Raw genomic sequence first — 21,647 nt, 5'->3', positions numbered from 1 at the left:
GCTCCCCCCCCCCCCCCCCCCAACCCCGTTCTGCGATAACATGCGGCCGGATCCTGCTGCGGGTCCGGACACGCCGCTGCAACTCCTGGTGCTTTTGTTTTCCCCACCTGTGAAATGGGAGCAAGGGGTCTCAGCAAAACCTCCTGGTGGTGCCAGACGGCCGCTCGCCTGCCCGTGGTGGTGGGGAGCTGGGAGGTCACAGGGTGCCGGGCACCTTTTCGGGCTCCCCGTGCAGCTTGTTGCCAGGTTTTGTGGTGGGCACGTGTGGTTGAGCCCTTCGAAGGTGACCATGAACCCCACGGTCTCGTCCCTGGGGGTGGCAGCTGGTGGCCCTGCGGGGACAGCGTTCACATAGGCATTGGCACAGCCGAGGGCATCCTGCGGGCAAAGAGTCCGGAGAAACACAAATGTCCAATTGCACAAAGCATGTCCCATCCCGGTGGTGCAAATCCCACCGGAGCGCGACCCCTCACCTGGTCCCAAAGATGCAACACTCCGACGTCCCAGTGTCCCCCGTTACGTGCCATGAGACAGCAGTGGCACCGAAACCCAGCGTGCCCGCCGCGCCGCCTGACAGCTGGGCACTGGGTGTGTCACGAGATGCGCCAGGTCTCAGCTGGCTAAAGCCGACCCGGAGCTCATCCTTGGCCATCCTCTTAGGAGCCAGAGGCACAGAAGATGACTTCAGCGGACTTCGGGGCTGCCCGTCACCCCGGAATAAGTAACGCCGGGCAACGTTCGCTCACAGGTGGCTCACGAGCGATGGAGGAGGCTGGTTTATCCCCTTCCCCCTCGCTGCCAGGGAGATCGGTTCGGAGCCGGAGCGTGTGCTGGCAGAGCTCCCCCGGCTGTGGGGGGTGGCTGGGGATGGGATGGCAGAGCTGGAGCTAATTTTAGGAGGTGGGCAGAGCCTCGCAGGAAGCAGACGGTCGGAGGGATGTGTCGCGCCGTGGTGCCCACGAGCATGGAGAGTGAGTGCCGGGGGTCCCCGGGCCTGAAGCTGCTGCTGTGGACTGGGAAGGCGGCCGAGTGTCGGCAGCTTGGCCTTCTTCCACCGTGGGGAAGAGCTGTGCCACCGCTGATGCCCTGGCTGCTGGAGGGACGACGAGTCAGGGGGCACACACAGGGGCGATGCCCGGGACACCTGGACTCTCGGTTTGTGTTACCCAGGACGCGGTTGAGCCCTGCGTTGCTCCGTGCCTCAGTTTCCCCATGCCCATCTCGCCGGCGCTCCCTTGCCAGCGGGGTGCGATGCAGGCAGGAGGGCTGGCTGGGCTCGGGGATCCTTCGCCTGGGAGCGCCAAGCCTTATTATTTCCCCACGACTGTCTCCTCCTCGCTCCTCGTAAAATTAGATCCAGCTGTTCACAATAGCCACTAACTTCTCTCCGGAAGATGTTCAAAGTTTACAGACGCGGAGCGGCGCGGCGTGCGTGGAGGATGGGCTGCCGTTCCCATGCCAGCTCCTCGCCGCCCGCCCTTCCCCCAGAGGCAGCCAGCTCCTGCCGTCCCCCCCCCCCCCCCCAACCCCCCCACCCTGCTTAAGCAATTCAGTTTTGGGAAAAAAGCACACCCGCACGCAAGCACGCGAGCCCCCGACCCAAACGAGCGTCGGGTTTTTATTAGCAGGAAGATCTGGCTGCTTCATAGTCCAGGAGCAAGGAGCTGGTGCAAGACTCTGCTTTCTCCTGCCCGGCTTCTTGCCCGCGTCCTTGGCGGACGAGCCGGGCACGGTGCTCGCTTGGTGCTCGCCGGCGTCTGTGCTCATCTGTGGCACAGCTTTGGGCTCTGGCTGTCACACAGGGTGGCCACTGTGCCCTGCTTACAGCCTTGCCCAGGCAACATTGCAGGGTCTGGTCTGATGTTTGGGCATCAGCGTGCCAAGCAGGGAGGGTAGTGCACCGGGCCGGGCTCTCCGGCGCTCTTGGGCCACGCTTCTTGCTGGAGCTCCTTCTTTTACCAAGAATACTGCCTTCGTGTATTTTTAGCAGCTTTCCTCCCGAGGATTCCAGAGCGATTTTTCAATCTGCGGGAGCGGGAGTCGCTGTGCCCGTTTCCAGGTCTCAGCACGGGCAGCAGCGAGAGGGGCTGGGAGATGGCGATGCTCTGCCACGGGCACCCGGCGCACTCCTGGCACACGCGAAGGTTTGCTTGCCGGGCCGGTCTGGGATGATGGCACAGATAAAAATGATGCTAAACCAAAATATTCCTTTCTGGGGATAAAATATCCCTTTCTGGGAATAAATCTGCGGCGCGGTTCCTGCGGGGCAGCGCGTAGCTGCTAACACAGGAGCTCAGCTTGGCGCTGGGGTGGCAGTGGCCGAGTGACGTTGCTGTGTCACGTTCTGCCCATCTCCGTGTCTCAGGTGGGACGGTAACCCCTGACAGCCCCCCACCACCTTGTGTCTTGGGTGCCTGGCGGGGGGAAGCAGCTCTTTCACCCCCCATGCCTCTGGGTTTCTCCTCCTGATCGCTCAGCCGGGACCGCGGTGGTGCTGGCCGCGGGTGCTGTGGCACGGGCAGCGGGTGCAGCTGCTCCCCGGGCAGGGTTGGGTTTCGCGGGGGTGGAGGCAGCCGGGGGCGGGTGTGAAATGCATTGCAGCCTTCCTCCTCCTCCTCCTCGCTTGGCAGCCGGCATCCCCTGGAAGATGTTTTCCCTGGCTCTGTTGCGATGCCATAAAACAGGGACAGCAGCACCTGAAACTCCTCCGTGGACGCATTTCTCCTCCCAGGAGCGGGTCCGAGGGCTGGCAGGGTACCCGGGTACACCGTCCCACTGCACGCACCGGGCTGCCTGGCCCTGGGCTCCCCTGGTGCTTCCCTGACCCCAGACACCCTCGGCTTCCCCTTGGGAATCCCGGGAGACTTGGGACACAGTGGCCACCCTGAGCTCAACTACAGCGGCCGTTCAGTGGGAGACATCCCGGGATGTATTTTGATGCGGGAGCAGAGCGGACTCAGTGGTCCCCAGCGGGTGCCATGCCCGGCGCTGGCCGTGCCACCGGCCACTGGTGCCGGGGTTGTCACAGGGTGGCCGTGGCAGTCACCCATCCCCGGCAGGCGACTCCAACCCTGTTGTTTCCATCCAGGTTGTTTCATAACTCGGAGAGCAATTAATGCTGCAAAAGCTTTCTATTTATGCGCTGCCGGGTGAAACGCCCCGGCCCGGCCCGGCTGGGCAGGGCGGCCGTAATTGGGCCAGGGAGGGAAGCCGGGTTACGGTGTCCGTCTGGCCCCTGCCCTCGGGTCTCCGACCCAAAGGCTTAAGCCAAACCGGCTCAGGTCCTCCAGCAGCCGAAACCCGGCTCTGCCGCCCTGCCGGGGCCGGAGGAAGAGGAGGAGATGGAGGGGTTGGTGTGAAGGCCTGCGGTTCTGCTGTTAGGCAGGAGCGTGTCAGGCTGTGCCCTGATCCCATCCCTCCTCCCTGCCCAATTTTTTCTTCTGGGGAAATCACCCAAGTTCCCCTCTCGTTCGCTCGTGACCCTTCGGGATGGGGATGCTGAGCATCCCTTGGCCTCGCACCACTGGGTGAGGACCAGCCGCATCCGTGCCAGGCAGGGGCTCAGGGCTTCGCTGGGAGCTGGGGGGGACCGTTTGGCTGCAGGGGTTCAGCTGGAGCTGGAGGCGGGGCACGTGCCCCGGGCAGCCCTGGCAGCACCATGGACCCCGGTGGGATGTTGCCACGTGGCCTCCTGCGGTTTCCCCGCTCCGATTGCTTCCTGAGCCGCCCGCCAAGCCGGAAGGGACAGGAAGCGATAGAAGGGAGGAAATTAGTCGGGCTGTCTCGTGGGGAGCCAGGGGGTGCACGGGGGGCTCTGCCATCGCCCCGGGTCCCCAGCCTGTGCCAGGGGTCCCTTTGGAGAGGAGGTGGCCAGTCTTCCCCAGCATGGAGGTGCAAACCTGGGTGGGAGGGAGCAGGGCGGCTGCCCTTCCCTTCCCGAGCCGGGGAATCCCTCACCGCAGCCCAGGAGCTGTTGGGAAGAGGAGCACGGTGTGAAAAATCCCTCCTTCCACCGCCTTCCCGCTGAGCCGGGTCTCGCTCGGCCGCTGCCATCCGCCTCGGTGGGCGCTGGTTATGCCCAGGACAGCCGCGTGCCAACCGGGACCATGTCCCTTGTGGGATCGGGGCAGAGTTTGGGGCAGGACGTGGGGCAGGGTGTTCCCAAAGGGTTCCTTGGTGAGCTGCTGGGGGTACGGGGCTCCTGTGAAAGGCACTTGGCTATTGCAAGAAAAATGCTGTAGGGTCGTGCCCGGCCGAGCCGGGAGCGTTGGGGCTCCGGCGGAGGCGGATGGGGCAGCGTTTTCCCCGGCATGGCCTTGCTGGAGTCCCCCAGGAGCACCAGGGCTTTCGGGTTTGCTTCAAAGGGCTCTGCAGAACCACGTTATGGGGTGGGCAGGGGTGGCAGCAGGGACATTGCCCCCGGCCAGTGCTCCCCTGCCCCAAACAAGGGGCACCTTAATGACCCCTGCCCCAAACAAGGGGCACCTTAATGACCCCTGTCCCAAACAAGGGGCACCTTAATGAACCCTGTCCCAAACGAGGGGCACGTTAACGAAGGCCTCTGCCTGCCTGCAAACCGGTGCCTGCTGTCAGACCCCCAACCACGTTCTTGCTGAGCCCCGATGTGCCAGGAGTGGGGCACGGTGAGGAGCTGGGGTGCGTGGGAGCCTCGGCTTTGGGGTTTGCTCGTTTGGGGTCTTGCAGACCGGCAGTGGGGCCAGGGTGGCGTCCCGACCCCCCCTGGCGCTGCGCCCTCAGCACCAGGGAGGATGAGGGGGCTCCTTTCTCGCATCGCCCCCGGGATGCAGGTGCCAGCGGTCACGGTGATGGGGAGGGGGTGATGGCTGCGTCATGCATCCCCCTGGCGCGGGCGGCGGTGCTTTGCCTGCGCCGGTGCGAGGCTGAGCACCGCACTGTGCCGCGCCTGCCCAGGCTTGTCGGTGAACTTTTATCCTTTTGCCGTGGGGTCCGGGTGCAGGGGGGCAGGGAGGAGGGCTGGATCACCCCGGGCCCCCGCATGGGAAGGCGGGATGGAGCCGGGATGGAGCCAGACCCCCCGGAAACTTTGCAGGGTGTGCTGGTCCCCCCACTGTCCCCAGCACCGCGGGGGACCGTCCCCATGGGGTCATGGTGCTGCCTCGCCGTGGGTCGGGGGAGCTCCCGGTGAGGGGGCTGCTCTGCCCCACACCTCGTCCCCCCGGGTGGTGTCAGCACATGCTGTGCTGCAGACCCCCCTTGTGCAGCAGATGCCAATGGCTGTGCCCGGCGTTCCTGGCAGTTCGGGGGGATGCTGTGGCAAAAAACATCCCCCATCCCAGTTTGCAAAGGGCGAGAGAGGGACTGCCATGGGGGGCTTCGCCCAGGAAGGGGTGACACCGCTGCCGGCCATGGGACCGGCTGGGAGGGCAGTGGTGGCCGGGGCCAGCGAGGAGCATGGCAAGAGGCATTCGTGTGCCGTGCCACTGGCCAAGGCACGGCGGGGTGCACGGGCAGGCAGTGGGGCATCGCCCCACTGCTTTGGGTGTAGTGGGACACAGGGGTTTGGGGCCGTGCCTCGCGGTGCATGAGATGGGGCGATGCTTTTGGGGAACACACCATCCCCCCCAGCTCAGTGGCATGGGACAGGGATGGGGACAGGGTGCTGCCCCACACCCGGGGGCTTTGCGAGGGTGATGGGCACCTCTGCCCACGTCGTGGCCCCGGAGCCATCAGCTCTGGGCAGTGATGTCCCCATGCTCCGAGTGCTCCCCCCGGCTCCCCCCAACCCGATCCCTATCACGGCTGGTTGTGCTGGTCCTGGCAGCACACTGCTCCTGGCCTCAGCACCTGTGCCCGGCCCCGGCAGGGTGCCCACCGCGCTGCTCCCACTGCAGCCACTGCCTCCAAAATATTTCCTTCCCTCCCCCACCCCGAAAACACCCATCTCCCCAGCAACTTTGCAACTCTCCTCTTTGCTTTTGCAGGGTTGTCTTGGCCTTGGCTGAGTTTGGCCTTGGCCTTGCAGAGAGATAAGGGCTGCCCTGGCAGCATCCTCCCCTGCCCGCTGTGGGCACCCGTCCCCCCCTGCAGGGGGGACCTTGCAAGGGTGCAGCCCCCCCCCCCCCTCCAGCACCCTCTAAAGCCTCGGACTGAAGTGTGGCACCCCACAAAAGCAGGGTGCAGGGGGGTGAGTGAGCTGGGTGCAGGGGCTCCCTCCTGGCACGGGTGCCAGCGAGCACCCTGCTCACGGGGCAGTGAGCATCCCCATGGTGGAGCAGTGGTCCTGTGGTCCCCAAACCCCACGGTGATGCCTGCGCCATGCGGTGGGGGCTTCTCCCCCAGTCCCTGGGGAGCAGCCGGGAGTTTGGAGCCGGTGACATGTTTTCCAGCAGGTCCAGTCCCCCGGTCCCCTCCCTGCCCGGAGCAGGTCTGGCCGGCGGTGGGTCCGCAGGCCGTCCAGCCGTGCCGGTTTTCCTAATTGCTCTTGTTGTTGGTGTTTTGTAAGGGTTGGGTGGAGCGCGGTGCTCGGCCGTGGTGCTTTGCGTCAGCGCGGTGCCTTGCACCCTCCCTCCAGGAAATCCAATGTCTTGGCCTGGCCAAAAGCAGGTTCAGTGGAGGAGGAGGAGGAGGAGCTGCTTCCTCACACCTTGGCCGGGGCCCCGGCATCACCCTCCGTTCTCTGCCAGCTTCCCCAAAAAGGCTGGGCTGGGGTTTCCCTGCTGCGGGGGGGAGCAGTGGGGTGGGAGGGGGCTGGGGAGGGAAGGGGGCAGCTGGCACCCTGCCTGTGTGTGCAGTGCCCGTCACGGGATGGTGACCCAGGGTGCTGATCACCCTGCTTCTTCCAGGATCCTGCCTGCAGTGGTGCAGCCAGCCCTATAGATTTGCTCTCAGCCCTATAGATTTGCTCTCAGCCCTGTAGGTTTTCTCTCAGCCCTGTAGATTTGCTCTCAGCCCTATAGATTTGCTCTCAGCCCTGTAGGTTTTCTCTCAGCCCTGTAGATTTGCTCTCAGCCCTATAGATTTACTCTCAGCCCTATATATTTGCTCTCAGCCCTGTAGATTTGCTCTCATCCCTATAGGTTTGCTCTCAGCCCTGTAGATCTGCTCTCAGCCCTGTAGATCTGCTCTTAGCCCTATAGATTTGCTCTCAGCCCTATAGATTTACTCTCAGCCCCATATATTTGCTCTCAGCCCTATAGCTTCATCCTTGGCCTTATAGGTTCGCCCTTGGCCCCAAAAGCACCCGCCAGCTGGGGAGGGCAGGGGGTCCGGTGGGTCCCTGCAAAACAACCCACTGGCACCAGCTCTCGGGGCTTTCCTCTCTTGGGGTGGGCTGGTGGCAGCCCTGTGGGGTCCCGGGGTGCTGTTGGGTCCCAGGCTGGTGCTGGGCTATGGGGTGCCAGGTCTCTGTGGGGCCTTGAGGCTGGGGGCTCCTGGGCTGCCATGGTGCAGCTGGGGGGCATCTTGGGATGCCACGGGGCTGCCGTGGGATCTCGGGTCACTGTGGGCTCTGGGGTCATTGTAAGGCTGGGGGGGCTGTGGGGTCTTGGGCTGCTGTGGTGCAGCTGGAGGGGGTCTCTGATTCCCCCGTGGCTGGGGGGTCCTGGGCTGCAGGGGGGTCTTGGGCTGCTGTGGTGCAGCTGGGGCTCAGTGTTGTAGGTGCCACATTGGGACGGAGCCCCGGTGCCCATGCTGGGCTGGAGGGAGTGTCCCGCCGGGGCCGTCCCCACGTGCCACCCTCACCATCCCTGTCCGGAGCCTCATCCCAGTGTCCCCCTGCCCTCCCATCCCCGACTCTGCTCAGTTTGGGCAACACATCCCTCCCAGGGGCTGCACCACGGGGCACCCTGGCAGATGGCCCAACCGGGATGCTGTGGGGTGTTGTGGGACTCAGGGTGCCATGGGACTCAGTGTGCCATGGGGCTTGGGGTGCCACAGGGCTCAGTGTGCCATGAGACTTGGGGTGCCACGGGTCTCAGTGTGCCACGGGACTTGGGGTGCCATAGGACTCTGTGCCGCAAGACTTGGGGTGCCATGGGGCTTGGTGTGCCGTGGGATTCAAGGTGCCACGGGGTTCAGTGTGCCATGGAAGTCGGCATGCCACAGGGCTCAGTGTGCCATGGGACTTGGGGTGCCATGGGGCTCAGCGCACCGTGGGAGTTGAGGTGCTGCGGGACTCGGGGTGCCGTGGCCGTGTCCGGCACCGCTGCCGCCATCCCTCCCTTGGCCGGCTGGCTCGATCCTACAATCCAGTTCTCCTTATTTGGCCACAGTGCTCGGCAAGAGGGGGAGCGGCGGGCGAGCGGAGGGGGGGGGGACAGCGGGCAGGGGAGGGCGGTGGGGACCGGAGGGGCTGACATCACATCACGGCGAGGGAGAGAGATGGGGTGGGGTGGTGGGGGAAGTTTCTTTTTTTATAAAAGGAAAAAAAAAAAAAAATAAAGAGGGGGGTAAAAGAAAAAAAAAAAAAAAGACCTCGCAACGCGCTTGAGCCAGCGGGCTCAGCAGTTCCTTTAAAAGGAGATGTCTGCGCCGGAGACCTTTGTACACTCCCAGCCCGTCCGGGAAGCGCGGCGGCGTAGGAGACACCTCTCCGCTCCCACCGCCGCCAGCTGCCGCCAAACATGTTATTGCAAAACACTGCGCTGGGAGCCGGGCAAAGGGAGGAGGAAGAGGAGGGTTGAAGGCTCCTTGGCATCACCCGTTGGCCCGAGGAGCATCCTTGGGGCTGGGGGCCTCTCCCGGTGCCAGGGGTAGGGCTGCCGGAGGGCTCCGGCCACCTGGTTCCCATTAGCGGGGTCTGGGCTTGGAGCCGCCCAACGTCTCCCTTTGAATCCCGGTGCTGCCTTTGCCAGCGCAGTGGATTGGGGAATTTTGGGGCTGGGGGGTGGTTTTGGGGCTGGGTGGCAACGGGTGCTGGTGCAGGGTCAGGGCCCACAGGCTGTGGAGCTGCTGTCACCCTGTCCCGAGGTGTCACCCGTGGGCCCCATGTGTCCGAGCTCCTCGTACGGATAATGCAGCATCTGGGCTGTTTCCTTCCCAAATTTTATTTGGCTGGCCCTGGTTGGTCACTTGTGGCTTGGATTTAGGGATACCCATGGAAATCGTGGCTCTGCCCCACGGAAAGGCTCTTTGTGTCTCTGATGCCCCGCGCCACGATGCTGCTCTGGGCACACACCCGGGACCACGCTGTGGCTGCAGCCCCAAACCCCCGGTGAGGGGCTCCGGGTCTAACGGGTGTCCCCTGTGCCCTGGCAGGTTGTTGTGTGTCCGTGGGGGCTCGGAGACTAACGGGTGTCCCCTGTGTCCCGGCAGGTTGTCGCGTGTCCGTGGGGGCTCGGGGTCGGAGCCCAGAGCAGCCAGCACCATAGCGTCCAACAGCTGGAACGCCAGCGGCAGCCCCGGGGAGGGGCGGGAAGATGGCCAGGACGGCATGGACAAGAGTCTGGACAATGATGCCGAGGGCGTGTGGAGTCCGGACATCGAGCAGAGCTTCCAGGAGGCCCTGGCGATCTACCCCCCCTGCGGCCGGCGGAAAATCATCCTGTCGGATGAGGGCAAGATGTACGGTGAGTGACGGGGGCGGAGGGCAGGGCACCGCGCTGCCAGCAAAGCAAAACCTCCAAACCCACACAGGGGCATCGCCCTCGGGCACCCCCCGACCCCGAAAGCAGCTTCTCCGGGTGCGTCGCGGAGCTGGACCGGGGAGGTGGCGGTGACCCACGTCCCCTCCCTCTGCGCTGGCTCTCCCTCCCGCTCCCTCCCTCTCTCGGCCCTGCCGGACCGACTGGTTTGGTGAAGCCGTCGGGCAGGGAGCGGGTGCGGGCAGGGAGCGGGCGCCGGGCTGCGGGGCCTCCACATCGCTCCCCAAACCTTCTCCGACTGGACCCGGTGGTGGGGAGCACCCTATGGTGAGGGCCAGCTGCCCACCCCGAGCCACGGCTGAGCTTTCGGTGACTTTGTTGGCAGCGGCGGGGCTGGTTGGCCCCACTGGTGAGATGAGTTTGAGGGAGTCTCAGCCTAGTTTCTGATGTCTCCCGAAACACCTCTGTCTTGGTGGCTCTCTGCAACAGGGAGGATGAGGACGGGCGGTGCAGGCAAGGGGTGATACTGGCATGGGGCACGTGGTGCCACCAAAGAGCAGTGGAAGGTGCCGCAGTGTCCCCATCCCTGCTGGGGTAGGGGCTGGTCCCTCCTCCCCTCCATCATGACCATGATGTCACCCTCAGGGCTGATGACCTCAGAGACCACATTACCGTCACCCCGCGGTGACGAAGGCACCAGGGCCGGCCCCTCCATCCCCAGCCTCCAAATACACCCACCTGGGATGCTGCTGGCACCGGCACCGGCTCACCCGCTGCTGGCAGAGACGGGAAAAGGGGACGAGGCTTTGCGGCGAGCACCGTGCCGCTCTCCCCGTCCCACGCCAGCTCCCTGTGCCACCTCGCTTGCCAGAGCCCCCAACCCAGGGTGTCGGGGTGGGCGGGGGGGACCACAGAGCTTCCCAAGCGGGTGCATTTTTTGGATTTCTCCCGGAATAGCTGAAGTGCCGCCGGGAGCCTGGCCCTGCGCAGCACGCCGAGCCCCAACCGGTTTTTCCAGCCTTTCGGAGACATCTGGCAGCTGCTTAAAGAGGCAGCGGGGCCCCCGCCGGCCGCCTTTCATCTCCCCCCACCCTCCCCAGCACCTCCCCAGTGGGACCCCCAGCTGGCGGTGCTGAGCTTACCGGGACCCCCAGGACCACCGGCGGCACAGGCAATGCCAACACCCAACACAAAGGTGTGCCAGTGCCACCGCTCCCCACTCCCCCCCTGTTTTGGGGAGTCCCATGGGACGCCCATGGCCACCCCAGCCCATGACCCGCTGATGCCAGCGGTGCGGGGTTGGCGAAGCAGGTGGGAGCTGGAGGGGGGGACGGGTCGGGCACACGCTGGCCCCCGCTCTCGCTCGCGTCCTGCCGGGTTATTTTTAACCCAGCTCGTCCAACTGGTTCACGTGGTGGTGTCAGGGGAGAGGAATTTGGGGAATGTGGTAATTTGGAGGAGGACGTGCCCTCTCGGAGGGAATGGCACGGTCCGGGTGAATCATGGGGGACAGGGACAGGCACACGGGCGCGGGGATGGCTGCGAGGGTGCAGCCCGGGGCGCTGGCCAGGACGGGTGCAAGTGATTGACGCTGGGTGCTGGGCACTGGATGCTGGGCTGGCATTGACTGGCATTGATTTCCCGTATTTCTTTCCAGTATTTGTTTCCCACGGGATGGGGATGGGGATGGGGAGATGATGGGATGTGGGAGCGGGCTGTGCAAAGGGGGATGCTGGGGTGCTCGGTGAAGGCGTACCCCGAGCTGGGGCTCAGCACCAGACTCCCCTCTGCCCACACCCCTTGGCAGCACCTCGCTGCGGGCATCATCTCACCTGGGCTTAAAGGATGCCCATGGTGACCTGGGCCTCATTAGGTGCTGACGAGGCCGGGGAGCCGGGGCAGGCTGGGGGTGGCAGGAGGGATGGAAGCCATGCTCAGTGCTTTGAGGTGGCCGTGCCAAAGGTGCCCCCCATTTCCAGCACCCATGGTCGATCCAGCCACCCACCCACCAGCTCCTGCCCGGCGCGGGCACCCCAAGACGCATCCATCCCTGCGCGGCACCTGGCCCTGTCTGTCCCCATGTGTCCCCCCCCTCCAGTTGCTCCAGGGCTGGGAGGGGCCCAGTTAGGGTGGAAGAAGAGGGGGGGGGGTGGTGGTGTACTTTTTTTTTAAAGGTTTTTTTTTTTTTTTTTAAAGTCGAAACTCGCTCCAAGGGCATTTCGACAAGTTCCAACCGCGACCATCTGGTCCATTAAAATAAATCTGGCGTGCCTGGCCGCCCCCGTGCGCGGGGGGGTGCGGGTGGGGGGGGCCGGGGCCAGGGCCGGGAGAAGAAAGCTCCCAGCTGCTCTGACGTTTGAACGTAGATTGGCCACAGCTGGCCCCGAAAATGTGGCACAAAAGCAACTTCTGCTTCGAATTAGACCCAGGACATTAGGAAGTAGTGCTGGAAAGGCCAGCGCGGCTTGTGAACGGGAAGCGGGGTGCCAGTGGGGCACCCCAGGACACCTTGGGGAAGGGCACCCCAGGGTGCTCCAGCTGGGATGGCTTTTTGATGGGGGTCCAGTCTGTGGGTGCCCATCTTCAGGGGTGCTGCGGTGGAGGAGGGTCCCTGGTGGCCATCACTCCCCCTTCCGAGCCCCCTTTGTTTGGGGGCTGCCAGACTCGGGGGGGGTGGAGACCACAAGGTGGGTCCTGCTGGCCTCGCATGGGGGGCAGCCTGGGCACCCCCGTGTCCCCTCGGGCCACCTCGATGTCCCCCCGGGCAGGACAGCTGTCATGGGAGCGCCACCTCCTGGCAGTGCCTCCCTCATTAAGGACCAGCCTCATTAAGGACCAGCAGCATCAGGCCGGGGTGGGGGCTGGAGGCACCTTTTGGGGCTGATGCCCCTGGTCCCCCCGCCCAGGACTGACCCCCTGGCTCTGCCGGCAGGTCGTAACGAACTGATCGCCCGGTACATCAAACTGCGGACGGGGAAGACACGGACGAGGAAGCAGGTGAGGCTGTTGTGCCACGGTTCCTCTTGGGAGGGCACGGGAGGGTTGGGGGGGGGGCCAGATAAGCCCAGAGTTGGGGTGCCAGGTAAGCCCAGCATGGGGAACAGGTGTCCGGCGGCGTCGCCTGTCCTCTGCATCCCCTCCTGGAGCCCCCGTTGCTGCCAGGAGCTTCCTCCACGAGCACCAACACCCTTGGGCTGGTCCGTCCCAGCCTGATCTGGGGATGCCCTGAAATTCGGGGTGCGGGGGCAGGCGGCACCCAGCTGCCCGGCTGGGGTGGCAGGAGCCCTTGAAATCTCCATTTGAGCAGCATGTGTGTCCATGTACATCCCTCTTTGCTGCTCCACCTGGATCCGGAGCCTGTTCCTGCCCTGCCCCTTGCCAGGCTGGCTTTATGCCGCTTGTGCCAGGTGCCACGGTGAAGGCAGCCCCAAAACCCCTGGTCCTGGGGGGGCCCAGAGGTAGCACAGAGTTGCCACCTCGCTGCCCTGCGAGGCTGGGTGCTGGGGTGGGCAGGGCACAGGCAGGGGTGTGGGCTGGGCAGGGGGATGCAGTGGTCCTCCGTTGCCTGGAGGATGCGTGGGCAGGGTCGCATCCATCCTGGCTCCGAGCCCTCACTGCACCCACTTGCCAGAGACCAAACCTGTCGGAGGGCTGGGCTGCCGCAGCCTTTGATGTGACGTGTCCGTTTGTCACGCATCCAGTGGCTCTTCCCTCTGCTCCGTGGTGCTGGCAGAGCCGGTGGCCAGGATGCTGGGGGGGGTGGGTGCATCTCCCACTGCAGGGGGACGGATGGATTTGGGGCATGGGGACACTTAATGTTGGGACTGTCTCGTGCCATGAGTCCCTGCAAGGGAGGGGCACCGGTCCCCAGGCACTGGGGGGGACATCCCTCCAGGAGTGATGCTGGAGGGAGAGGGACCAGGGTCTGGCCACCATCCTTGTGTTTGGAGCAGCGCTGAGCAGCACTTTAGTTCTGGCTTAAAGCCTTAACTGGTCCCCCTGGACCCCCCCCTCCGTGAGGAGAAGGATGCGGCGCTGGGTGGAAGTGATGCTCCAGAGAGGCTCGGAAAAGGCGCAGAGGAGAGCGTACGTGGCATTGTCCCCTCTGTGCCCACACGTCCTGGGCAGCCTGGTGGCCCGTCTTGGACAGCCTGGTGCTGGTGGTAGAAGGATTTTGCCGAAACCAGTGGGTGCAGAGACCCCCCACACTGCCTGGTGCTCGGGGCAGGCACCCCAAATATGCTGCGCCTTTCCTGCCTGTACATCAGCCCCTTTTCTTTGGATCCTGCTCTTGGAGGGGTCTGGACACGCAAAAAAAAACCCCTCTTCTCACTTTTCCCACCTACAAAGTCAGCAGGAGCCCCGGGGACTCCTCTGGGACCGTCAGTTCCGCTGCCGTCCCGCCTGGGGTGTCCCAAGGGCACCCCGACCCAGCCGGGCTGTATCCCCAGCGCCGTGCCGTGAGCAGCGGATCGCTGCGCTCGCAGGGGCTGGAGCGGGGGGGGTCTGTCTGTTTGGGAAGCCCCAAGAGATTGTAAACACGACCCCTCCCCCCCCCCCAACTGCAGCAACTTCACCCCAAGGAGCTTCACCCCAACCGGGGTGGGAGCACAAACCAGCATCAATCAGCGCAGCGCCGGGTTCCCCCCCCCTTCCCTAATTTTCCTCCCTCCAGCTCGCGGCGGGCGCAGGACTCGCCGTCTCCAGGATCATCACCCCGGAACCCCTTTGCGTCCATATCCCCCCCCCTCAATTCTCCGCGTTCCCTTCCCCGGGGACGACATCCCACCTTGCCGAGGGGGACGTATCTTCACGCTCTCTGTGTTTTCCTTTCCGAACGGCGTGGCGGGCGCTAGGTGTCCAGCCACATACAGGTTCTAGCTCGGAAGAAGGTGCGGGAGTACCAGGTTGGCATCAAGGTACGTTGGCGCCCTTGCCCAGGTGTCCGCGGCGGTGTCTCTGTGAGCATGGGCAGCCCCTCTTCTTCCTCCTCCTTTCCTCTGGTTGACGGCTCTGCTGTTCCCCCTCTCCTTCTGCTCTCTCTCTGCAGGTCTCTAGCCACTTGCAGGTTCTTGCCCGACGGAAATCTCGGGAGATTCAGTCCAAGCTGAAGGTACGCGCCCCCCGCACCCCCCTGCCTGTTTACACCCCCCCCCCCTCGCCCGCTGCCAACTAACGCGCTCAGCTCTGCGGTGTGCCACTTGCTTGCTTTTATCCCTCTCTTTTTGGGTGGTTTTGTTTTCCTTCCCCCCCCTCCCTCGGCTCCTGGGACCGGCTGGTTTTGAGTGGCGGCGTTGGGGGATGCCCAGAGAGATGCGCGAGTTGGGGGGCTCCAGCTCAAAAGCCAGGTGGGGACACCGGAGCCCTGCCCTCTCCCCCAGGAGGGTGAATTTGGGTGCCAAATCCCCTCCTTTTCACCCAGGCCAGGACTCTGCCATGGCAAAACGGGGGTTTAAACCCTCGTCTGGCGACGCACAAGGGCTGCCCCCTCTTTGGGGCCCTTGGGGTTCGCCCAGGATCCCCCAGAGCTGCCAGCCGGGCAAAGTGAGTTTCAGGCAAGGGGTGCAGAGGGGTCCCCCCCAAAGCCCAGGTGGCTGCAAGCCTGGCCTCCCCCAGCTGAGACCTGGCCCCGCTTGTGTCGGGTGCTGGGGGTTGTGGACAGAAGCAGGGGGGGGGTCCTGGGGGTCCCTGCTGGCTGCCAGCCCGGCAGCTTGTGATGCACCAGGGTCTGAGTACGGCCCAGGTGGCACCGTGGGGATGTGGGTGGCAGTGGGTCCAGATTGGGCCATGCTGCCGGGGAGGGGGCACAGTGGTGCCAGCGCAGCCTATGTGGTTCCAGGGGCCGAGGGAGCTGAGTGAGGAAAACTGGATCATCCTCTTCTCTCTGGTTGGCTTTTCTTTCCTTCCTTCCTCCTAACTGGTGCCCGACTAACCCTTCTGGAACTGTTCCCACCGAGCTTTGTGGCTGCGGTGGGGAGGATGACGATGGTGGGAGGAGGGTGGGGACGGGCAGGACCAGAGGGCATTGCCAAAGGACCGAGCCCTGCTGGGGTTGGACCCACATGCTGCTGTGCAGCCAGCTGGTGGGGACAACCCGGGATGCTCCTGGGTTCATCCTGCACCATCGCACCGGGGAGCACCTCCTGGGGCAGGAGCTGGGGGGGGGTCCTGGTGCTTTGCTGAGGCTCTGGGAGCCCAAAAGACCCCCCGCAGTGACCTCAAGGTCCCAAAAGTATCGCCAGCCCTCCCATCCCCCCATCCCGGAGGCTGTGTCCGATCCGCTGGCACGGAGGCTGGCAGCAGGGGCCACCATCAGAGCTGGCGCTGGCATTTTGGCCCCCAAAGCTTTAAGGAGCTCTGGCTCACACTGCCCAGGAGCCCACCAAGCCCACCAAAACCCTTCAGCAGGGACTGTAGCACCCCTGTGAGCAGGGTGCCAGGAGGGTGCCCACGCCCCAGCGGGTTTGCTGGCAGAAGCCAGGAGAGGGCACCCAGAACTATTTTGGGAGGCTCCTCTGGGCTCGTACATCTCAAACCCAGCTCCCAGCCCCGAGAGGGGCAGCCAGGGCTGGGGAGGGCAGCAGGGTCAGCGACAGCAGAAGCCTTTTGCAAAAAATACTAAAATAAAATCAAAAAAGGCTTTCCTGTGGCTTGGAGCTGGGGAGGGAAGAGGCAGGCGTGACCCCAGGTGTCGGGGCACCCCGGGGCTCTGCTCTCCATCCCCGGCCACGCTGCCTGCGGGGGAATAACCGAGGCAGAGATTCCCCCTAAGCAACACGCTGCAGATGCAGAACATCCTTCCCCAGCCATCCTTGGAGGCAAATCCTGGCGCGGGCAGCCCTGTACCCTCACCCAGCCCTTGTCCTTTTGGACAGAACCTCTCTGCCATGAGCAGCAGATATTATTCTGGAGCTGCGGTCCTGTGTGAGTCGGGGCAGCCTGGCATGTGGCTGCCCACCCACGCTCCCGGGGTGAAAAGAAATGAAGCGATTGATCCCTGAGGATGGTTCAGAGGGAAAACAGGGTGTGCGGGGTGGGGGGGTCCAGCACACAAATGTCCTGGCCATGCGGCCGGAGGAGCAGCCCTGGCCCAGGGCGAGACCTTGGAGCCCTCCGTGCTTGCCCAGCGATGCTGCGACCTCCGGAGCAAAAGGGAAAAGGAAATACAAGTGATTTCCTGTGTAAACCCACACATGGGATAGAAGGGAATTGTGCCCAGGCTCTTCCTTGGTATAGGGGAGTTGGTGCCGACATCCCGCGGGTGCCCTTTGCTGGGCAGGAGCCAACGGCTCTGCCTCGCCAGGATGGTAAAGGCTGGAAAAAGATATTAATAATATCTGAATAATAAAGATATTAAAAAAACAATAAAGGTGCAGGCCTGGCTCATCACAGTGACCCCCTAAAATAGCGGGGGGGATTTGGCATCCCGTTCCGGGTGGGACTGAGCCCTGGCATCTGTGCCCACCGTGTGCATCCCCCGGTGACCAGCCGGGGCGAGGGGTTCGCTCCCCAGATCAGGCTGCAGTGATGAGCCGGGGTGGGAGCTACACAGCTGGGGGTGCACACAGTGCCCGCAGGCTCCCACGACGCTCTAACCTTTTTTTTTCTTCTTTTTTTTTGCGGACAGGCCATGAACTTGGTAAGTTGAGCTTGAGTTTGTGATCCCTTTTGTTCCCCGTTGCCTTTTGCCCCCTCCCACGGAGGGCCTGACCCCTCCACGTCCCTAGGGGAGGGGGACACCTTATAGACCTGGCAGCTCCTGCCCAGGGGACATTTGCAAGCCTACAGCATTAATGAATATGGGAGCATTTTTTTTGGCATCTGCCCACCCTGATCCCTTGGTCTGGCTGCACGACCAGCTCCGTGCTTTGCAAAACCCACGGGGCACACTCAGATTTGGGGTGGGGGATGTCTCAGTCTGCCCATGTAACCTCTGTCTGCCCCCCCCCAGGACCAGGTCTCGAAGGATAAGGCTCTGCAGAGCATGGCTTCCATGTCCTCCGCGCAGATCGTGTCGGCCAGCGTCCTGCAGAACAAGCTCAGCCCCCCCCCTCCTCTTCCTCAGGCCGTCTTCTCTGCTGCCCCCAGGGTGAGGACAGCCCCGCGCCCCCCCCGTACGGGGACACCCCGGGGTGGGGGGGACAACAACACACACAGATCGCCATGCATGAGCTGCACAGGGGACAGGGGGGATGTTTGATGATCCCTTGGTTGTGGTGGGGAGCTTTGGGGCTCCCAGTGGTTTGCAGCAGGTGGGGAAGGGAATTTGGGGGAGGGGGTGGTGGTGTCAGAAGCTGCTGACTCTTCCCTCTACTGTTCCCCCAGTTTTGGAGTGGGCCTATCCCAGGACAGCCTGGACCCTCTCAGGAGTAAGTACGAGACCCCTCCGCTGTGCTGGGCAGGACCCCCCTGCCTTGGCAAGGGGTTTGGGTGACCCAGGCTTTGTTAACTTAACAATGCTCTTGTTTTCCAGCATTAAACCATTTGCACAACCAGCTTACCCCATCCAGCCACCCATGCCTCCGTCACTCGCCAGTAAGTGCTGTCCTCGTCCCCTCCCAGGGGACCCCGCACCCTTCCAAGGTCCTATTTGTCACCTGTCCTGTGCCACCCCCCGTCCCCACCCCTACCAGGGGAAAAACCTGGGATTAAACCCAGCCAAAAGCCCCACGGTGAGCAGGACCCCGCTGCTCCCGGCTGTGTCCCCCCCACCCCATCCCTTTCCGCCCAGGAGTGGGACTGGCACTTCCCATGTTTTGGCCATCCCATGGGAAAACCCCGGTGCTGGGAGATACGGGAGGGTGGGGGATGTGATAAGGACAGCGGTGCCGCGGCAGTGCTGGAGGGGCTCATCCCTACTCACGGCTGCCTCCCAACCCCCCCCCGCCCCGGTACCCCCCCAGGTTACGAGCCCTTGGCTCCGCTCCCGCCAGCCGCCTCGGCCGTGCCCGTCTGGCAGGACCGCACCATCGCCTCCGCCAAGCTCCGGCTCCTCGAGTACTCCGCCTTCATGGAGGTGCCGCGGGATGCCGAAACGGTAACGGTCCCCTCCGTGTCCTCACCACCCGGGTGGGCATGGTGCCCAGCTTTGTGCTTGGTGGCATCTTGCTTTTCGTCTCACCTCCCGTTTTAATTTCCCCGTCCCGGTCCTTACAGTACAGCAAACACCTCTTCGTGCACATCGGCCAGACGAACCCCTCGTACAGCGATCCGCTGCTGGAGGCCGTGGACATCCGCCAGATCTACGACAAGTTCCCCGAGAAGAAAGGTGGCCTCAAGGAGCTCTATGAGCGCGGGCCCCAGAACTCCTTCTTCCTCGTCAAGTTTTGGGTACGACGCTTGGGGAAAGAGGATGGGGAGGGTTGTCCTTGAGCCACGGGCTCCTTGGAGGCTGGACACCCCGCCAGCGGAGTGGGAGCATCCTGAGCAGCTCTGTAAGCTGTCTCCTGTCCCCGTCGAGAACTGGGTGTGATGGCACCTCATGAGACCCTCTCCCCACTCTGGTGTCTCCAGGCGGATCTGAACAGCACGATCCAGGACGGGCCAGGGACTTTCTACGGTGTCAGCAGCCAGTACAGCAGTGCAGAGAACATGACCATCACGGTCTCCACCAAGGTGTGCTCCTTTGGGAAGCAGGTCGTGGAGAAGGTGGAGGTGAGTTCCTGCATCCTACTGCATTGGGAAGGGGTGGCAGTCGGGTCCACCATAGGTCCTGGGATGGAGAAAGCCCCAGGGTTGGGTGTAGGACACATGGGCACATGCCTGTCCTGTGGTGGGTGGAGTGAACATCTCCACCGTGTCCCAGTCGGCCACCACCCGCCCGTGGTGTTTCGGTGGGGCGGCTGCTGACTCTGCCGTTGCCCGCAGACGGAGTACGCGCGGCTGGAGAACGGCCGGTTCGTCTACCGCATCCACCGCTCCCCCATGTGCGAGTACATGATCAACTTCATCCACAAACTCAAGCACCTCCCGGAGAAGTACATGATGAACAGCGTCCTGGAGAATTTCACCATCCTGCAGGTACCTCCCTTCCTTTTCCAGGGAGTGTTTCCCACCAGGAGCGCGGTGCCCACGTTGGCATCGACCCTACCATCCTGCCGTGCCTGAGCCCATGCAACCCCCCTTGAGAAGTGGGTAGTAGATTTTTGGTGGTGCAAATACACTGGCTGTGCCTGGGCCCGTGCAACCCCTCCTAAAAACTGGGTAGCAGATTTTTGATGGTGCAAATAAATAGGCTTTGCCTGAGCCCATGCAATGCCCCAAAAATTGAGAAGCAGATTTTTGGGAGTGCAAATAAAGTGACTGTGCCTGAACTCGTGCAACCTTGCAAATAACAAGCAGCAAATTTTTGGTGGTGCACATCAAGTGGCTGTGCCTGAGCCCATGTGATGCTCCCAAAACTGGGAAGCAGATTTTTGGTGGTGCAAATAAACTGGCTGTGCCTGAACCTGTGCAACCCCCCTAAAAACTGGGGAGCAGATATTTTGTGGTGCAAATAAAGTGACTGTGCCTGAGCCCGTGCAATTCCCAAACTGGGAAGCAGATTTTTGGTGGTGCAAATAAAGTGGCTGTGCCTGAGGGCATGGAACCCCTCAAATAACGGGTAGCAAATTTTCAGTGGTGCAATTCGAGTGGCTGCGCCTGAGCCTGTGCAACCCCCCGAATAATGGCATCTCCCCGTGGGCACGGCCCCCTCCTAACGTGCTCTCCGCTCTGCCGCAGGTTGTTACGAACAGGGATACCCAGGAAACCTTGCTCTGCATAGCCTTCGTCTTCGAGGTCTCCACCAGCGAGCACGGCGCCCAGCACCACGTGTACAAGTTGGTCAAGGACTAGGGGCACTCGGGGACGGGCAGGGGCACTCGGGGCACGCAGGGGAGGGAGGGGACCGTGCAGAAAAGCCACCCGTGCCCGTTGCCTCATGAGAAGTCATTTGAAGAGAGGAGGAGGAGGAGGAGGAAGAAAAACAATAGCCAAAAAAGACTGACTTGCGATCGCAGATGTTTTCTACTTAGGAACAGTTTCTTTTTTTTTTTTTTAAATAAATAAAAAAAAAGAAAAAAAAAAAAGAAGAATGGGAAAGAAAGCATAGGGAGGAAGGAAACCCACGGCTGGCGCTGGATGGGGAGAGACCAGCCCTTGGTGTCGCCGATGAAGGCCGGGAGCCCACCGTGCCGCCATCAACAGCGGGACGTCGGAGTGGAGGACGACCCCTCCTTTGGTCCCTCCTTGCTCGGATGCGGTCCTGGTCCTGAGCGGAGAGGAGCGAGTACGGACGGGCTGGAGGACGCGGTGTCGCGCCAGGTCTGGTCCGAAACCGGTTGGCATGGCAGTGGCTGGGGCGGCGGTGCTGCCCGGTGGAGCCCGGCGGGGCGGGTGGCGGCAGGGATGTGGGGATGGACGTGCCGAGGTTGGGAGCAGGTAGGAGCAGGGCAGGGCAGGGCGGTGGAGCGGGATGCTGCCATGTCCCCAACACCTGGGATGCTCCTCCGTGCCCGGCCGGGGCACCAGGAGCTGGCGGCGCTGAAGGCGGGACGGCATCACCGATGCAAACCATTATTTTTATGGCTCTTTTTTTTTTCTCCTTTTTTTTTTTTAAATTAAAGTGCTTTTTAATACTTTTTAAAAAGACGCTATGCTTGGAATCAGGATTATGCCCCTCTGTGGTGTCCGGGACCCTGCTCCCCTCACCCCCCCATTGCTGGTGGCCGGAGGAGCTGAGTTTGCGGGGTCGGAGCTGTGGAGCAGAACTGCTGGGCATGGGGAGCTGGTGTGGGCGGGGAAGGTCTGGGGGTGTTCTGGGGTCGCTGCAGACTAGAGGTTGTTTTTTACGTGCCAGCGGGACCCCCCTGAGCTTTCCAGGGTGGCATCTTGCACTTGGGGTGGCCCGGGCTAAACGTACCCCTGTGGTCGCTTGCCGAGGAGTAGTGAGGAGAGAGCAGTGCGGGCAGATTTGCCTGGTTTACTTGGCATATGTACATTTTTCCGTCTTTTTTTTTTTTTTCCTTTCCCTCCCCTTCTTTTTGCCTGTTTTCTGTGTTGACTGTCCTGGTTGCAGCTGCTCCCCGCAGCCACCGTGGCCGG

The 21,647-nt window shown here is 63.1% G+C and overlaps 1 protein-coding gene across 6 annotated transcripts; it reads left to right on the top strand.

Moving 5' to 3' along the window:
• The first annotated feature begins 3,835 nt into the window (after window positions 1-3,835).
• On the top strand, window positions 3,836-20,399 carry TEAD3 (TEA domain transcription factor 3). 6 transcript variants are annotated; one of them, XM_086627217.1, is made up of 14 exons: window positions 3,836-3,891; window positions 9,295-9,548; window positions 12,496-12,560; window positions 14,420-14,482; window positions 14,614-14,676; window positions 17,191-17,202; window positions 17,515-17,652; window positions 17,889-17,932; window positions 18,037-18,098; window positions 18,467-18,600; window positions 18,720-18,893; window positions 19,077-19,217; window positions 19,431-19,583; window positions 20,286-20,399. In XM_086627217.1, exons 2-14 carry the CDS (start codon window positions 9,413-9,415, stop codon window positions 20,397-20,399), a joined length of 1,299 nt encoding a protein of 432 aa, XP_086483343.1. In that variant the 5' UTR covers window positions 3,836-3,891; window positions 9,295-9,412. The 6 variants fall into 6 exon arrangements, with proteins under 6 accessions (XP_086483343.1, XP_086483346.1, XP_086483344.1 ...); XM_086627218.1 differs by lacking the exons at window positions 3,836-3,891; window positions 14,420-14,482 and having other exon boundaries at window positions 9,353-9,548; XM_086627219.1 differs by lacking the exons at window positions 3,836-3,891; window positions 14,614-14,676 and having other exon boundaries at window positions 9,353-9,548.
• Window positions 20,400-21,647: the final 1,248 nt, after the last annotated feature.

This window comes from Tauraco erythrolophus, chromosome 27, assembly GCF_009769465.1.
Source record: "Tauraco erythrolophus isolate bTauEry1 chromosome 27, bTauEry1.pri, whole genome shotgun sequence".
NCBI lineage: Eukaryota > Metazoa > Chordata > Aves > Musophagiformes > Musophagidae > Tauraco > Tauraco erythrolophus.
Note: the sequence above shows the minus strand (reverse complement) of the source record. Positions and strands in the feature narration are given on the sequence as shown.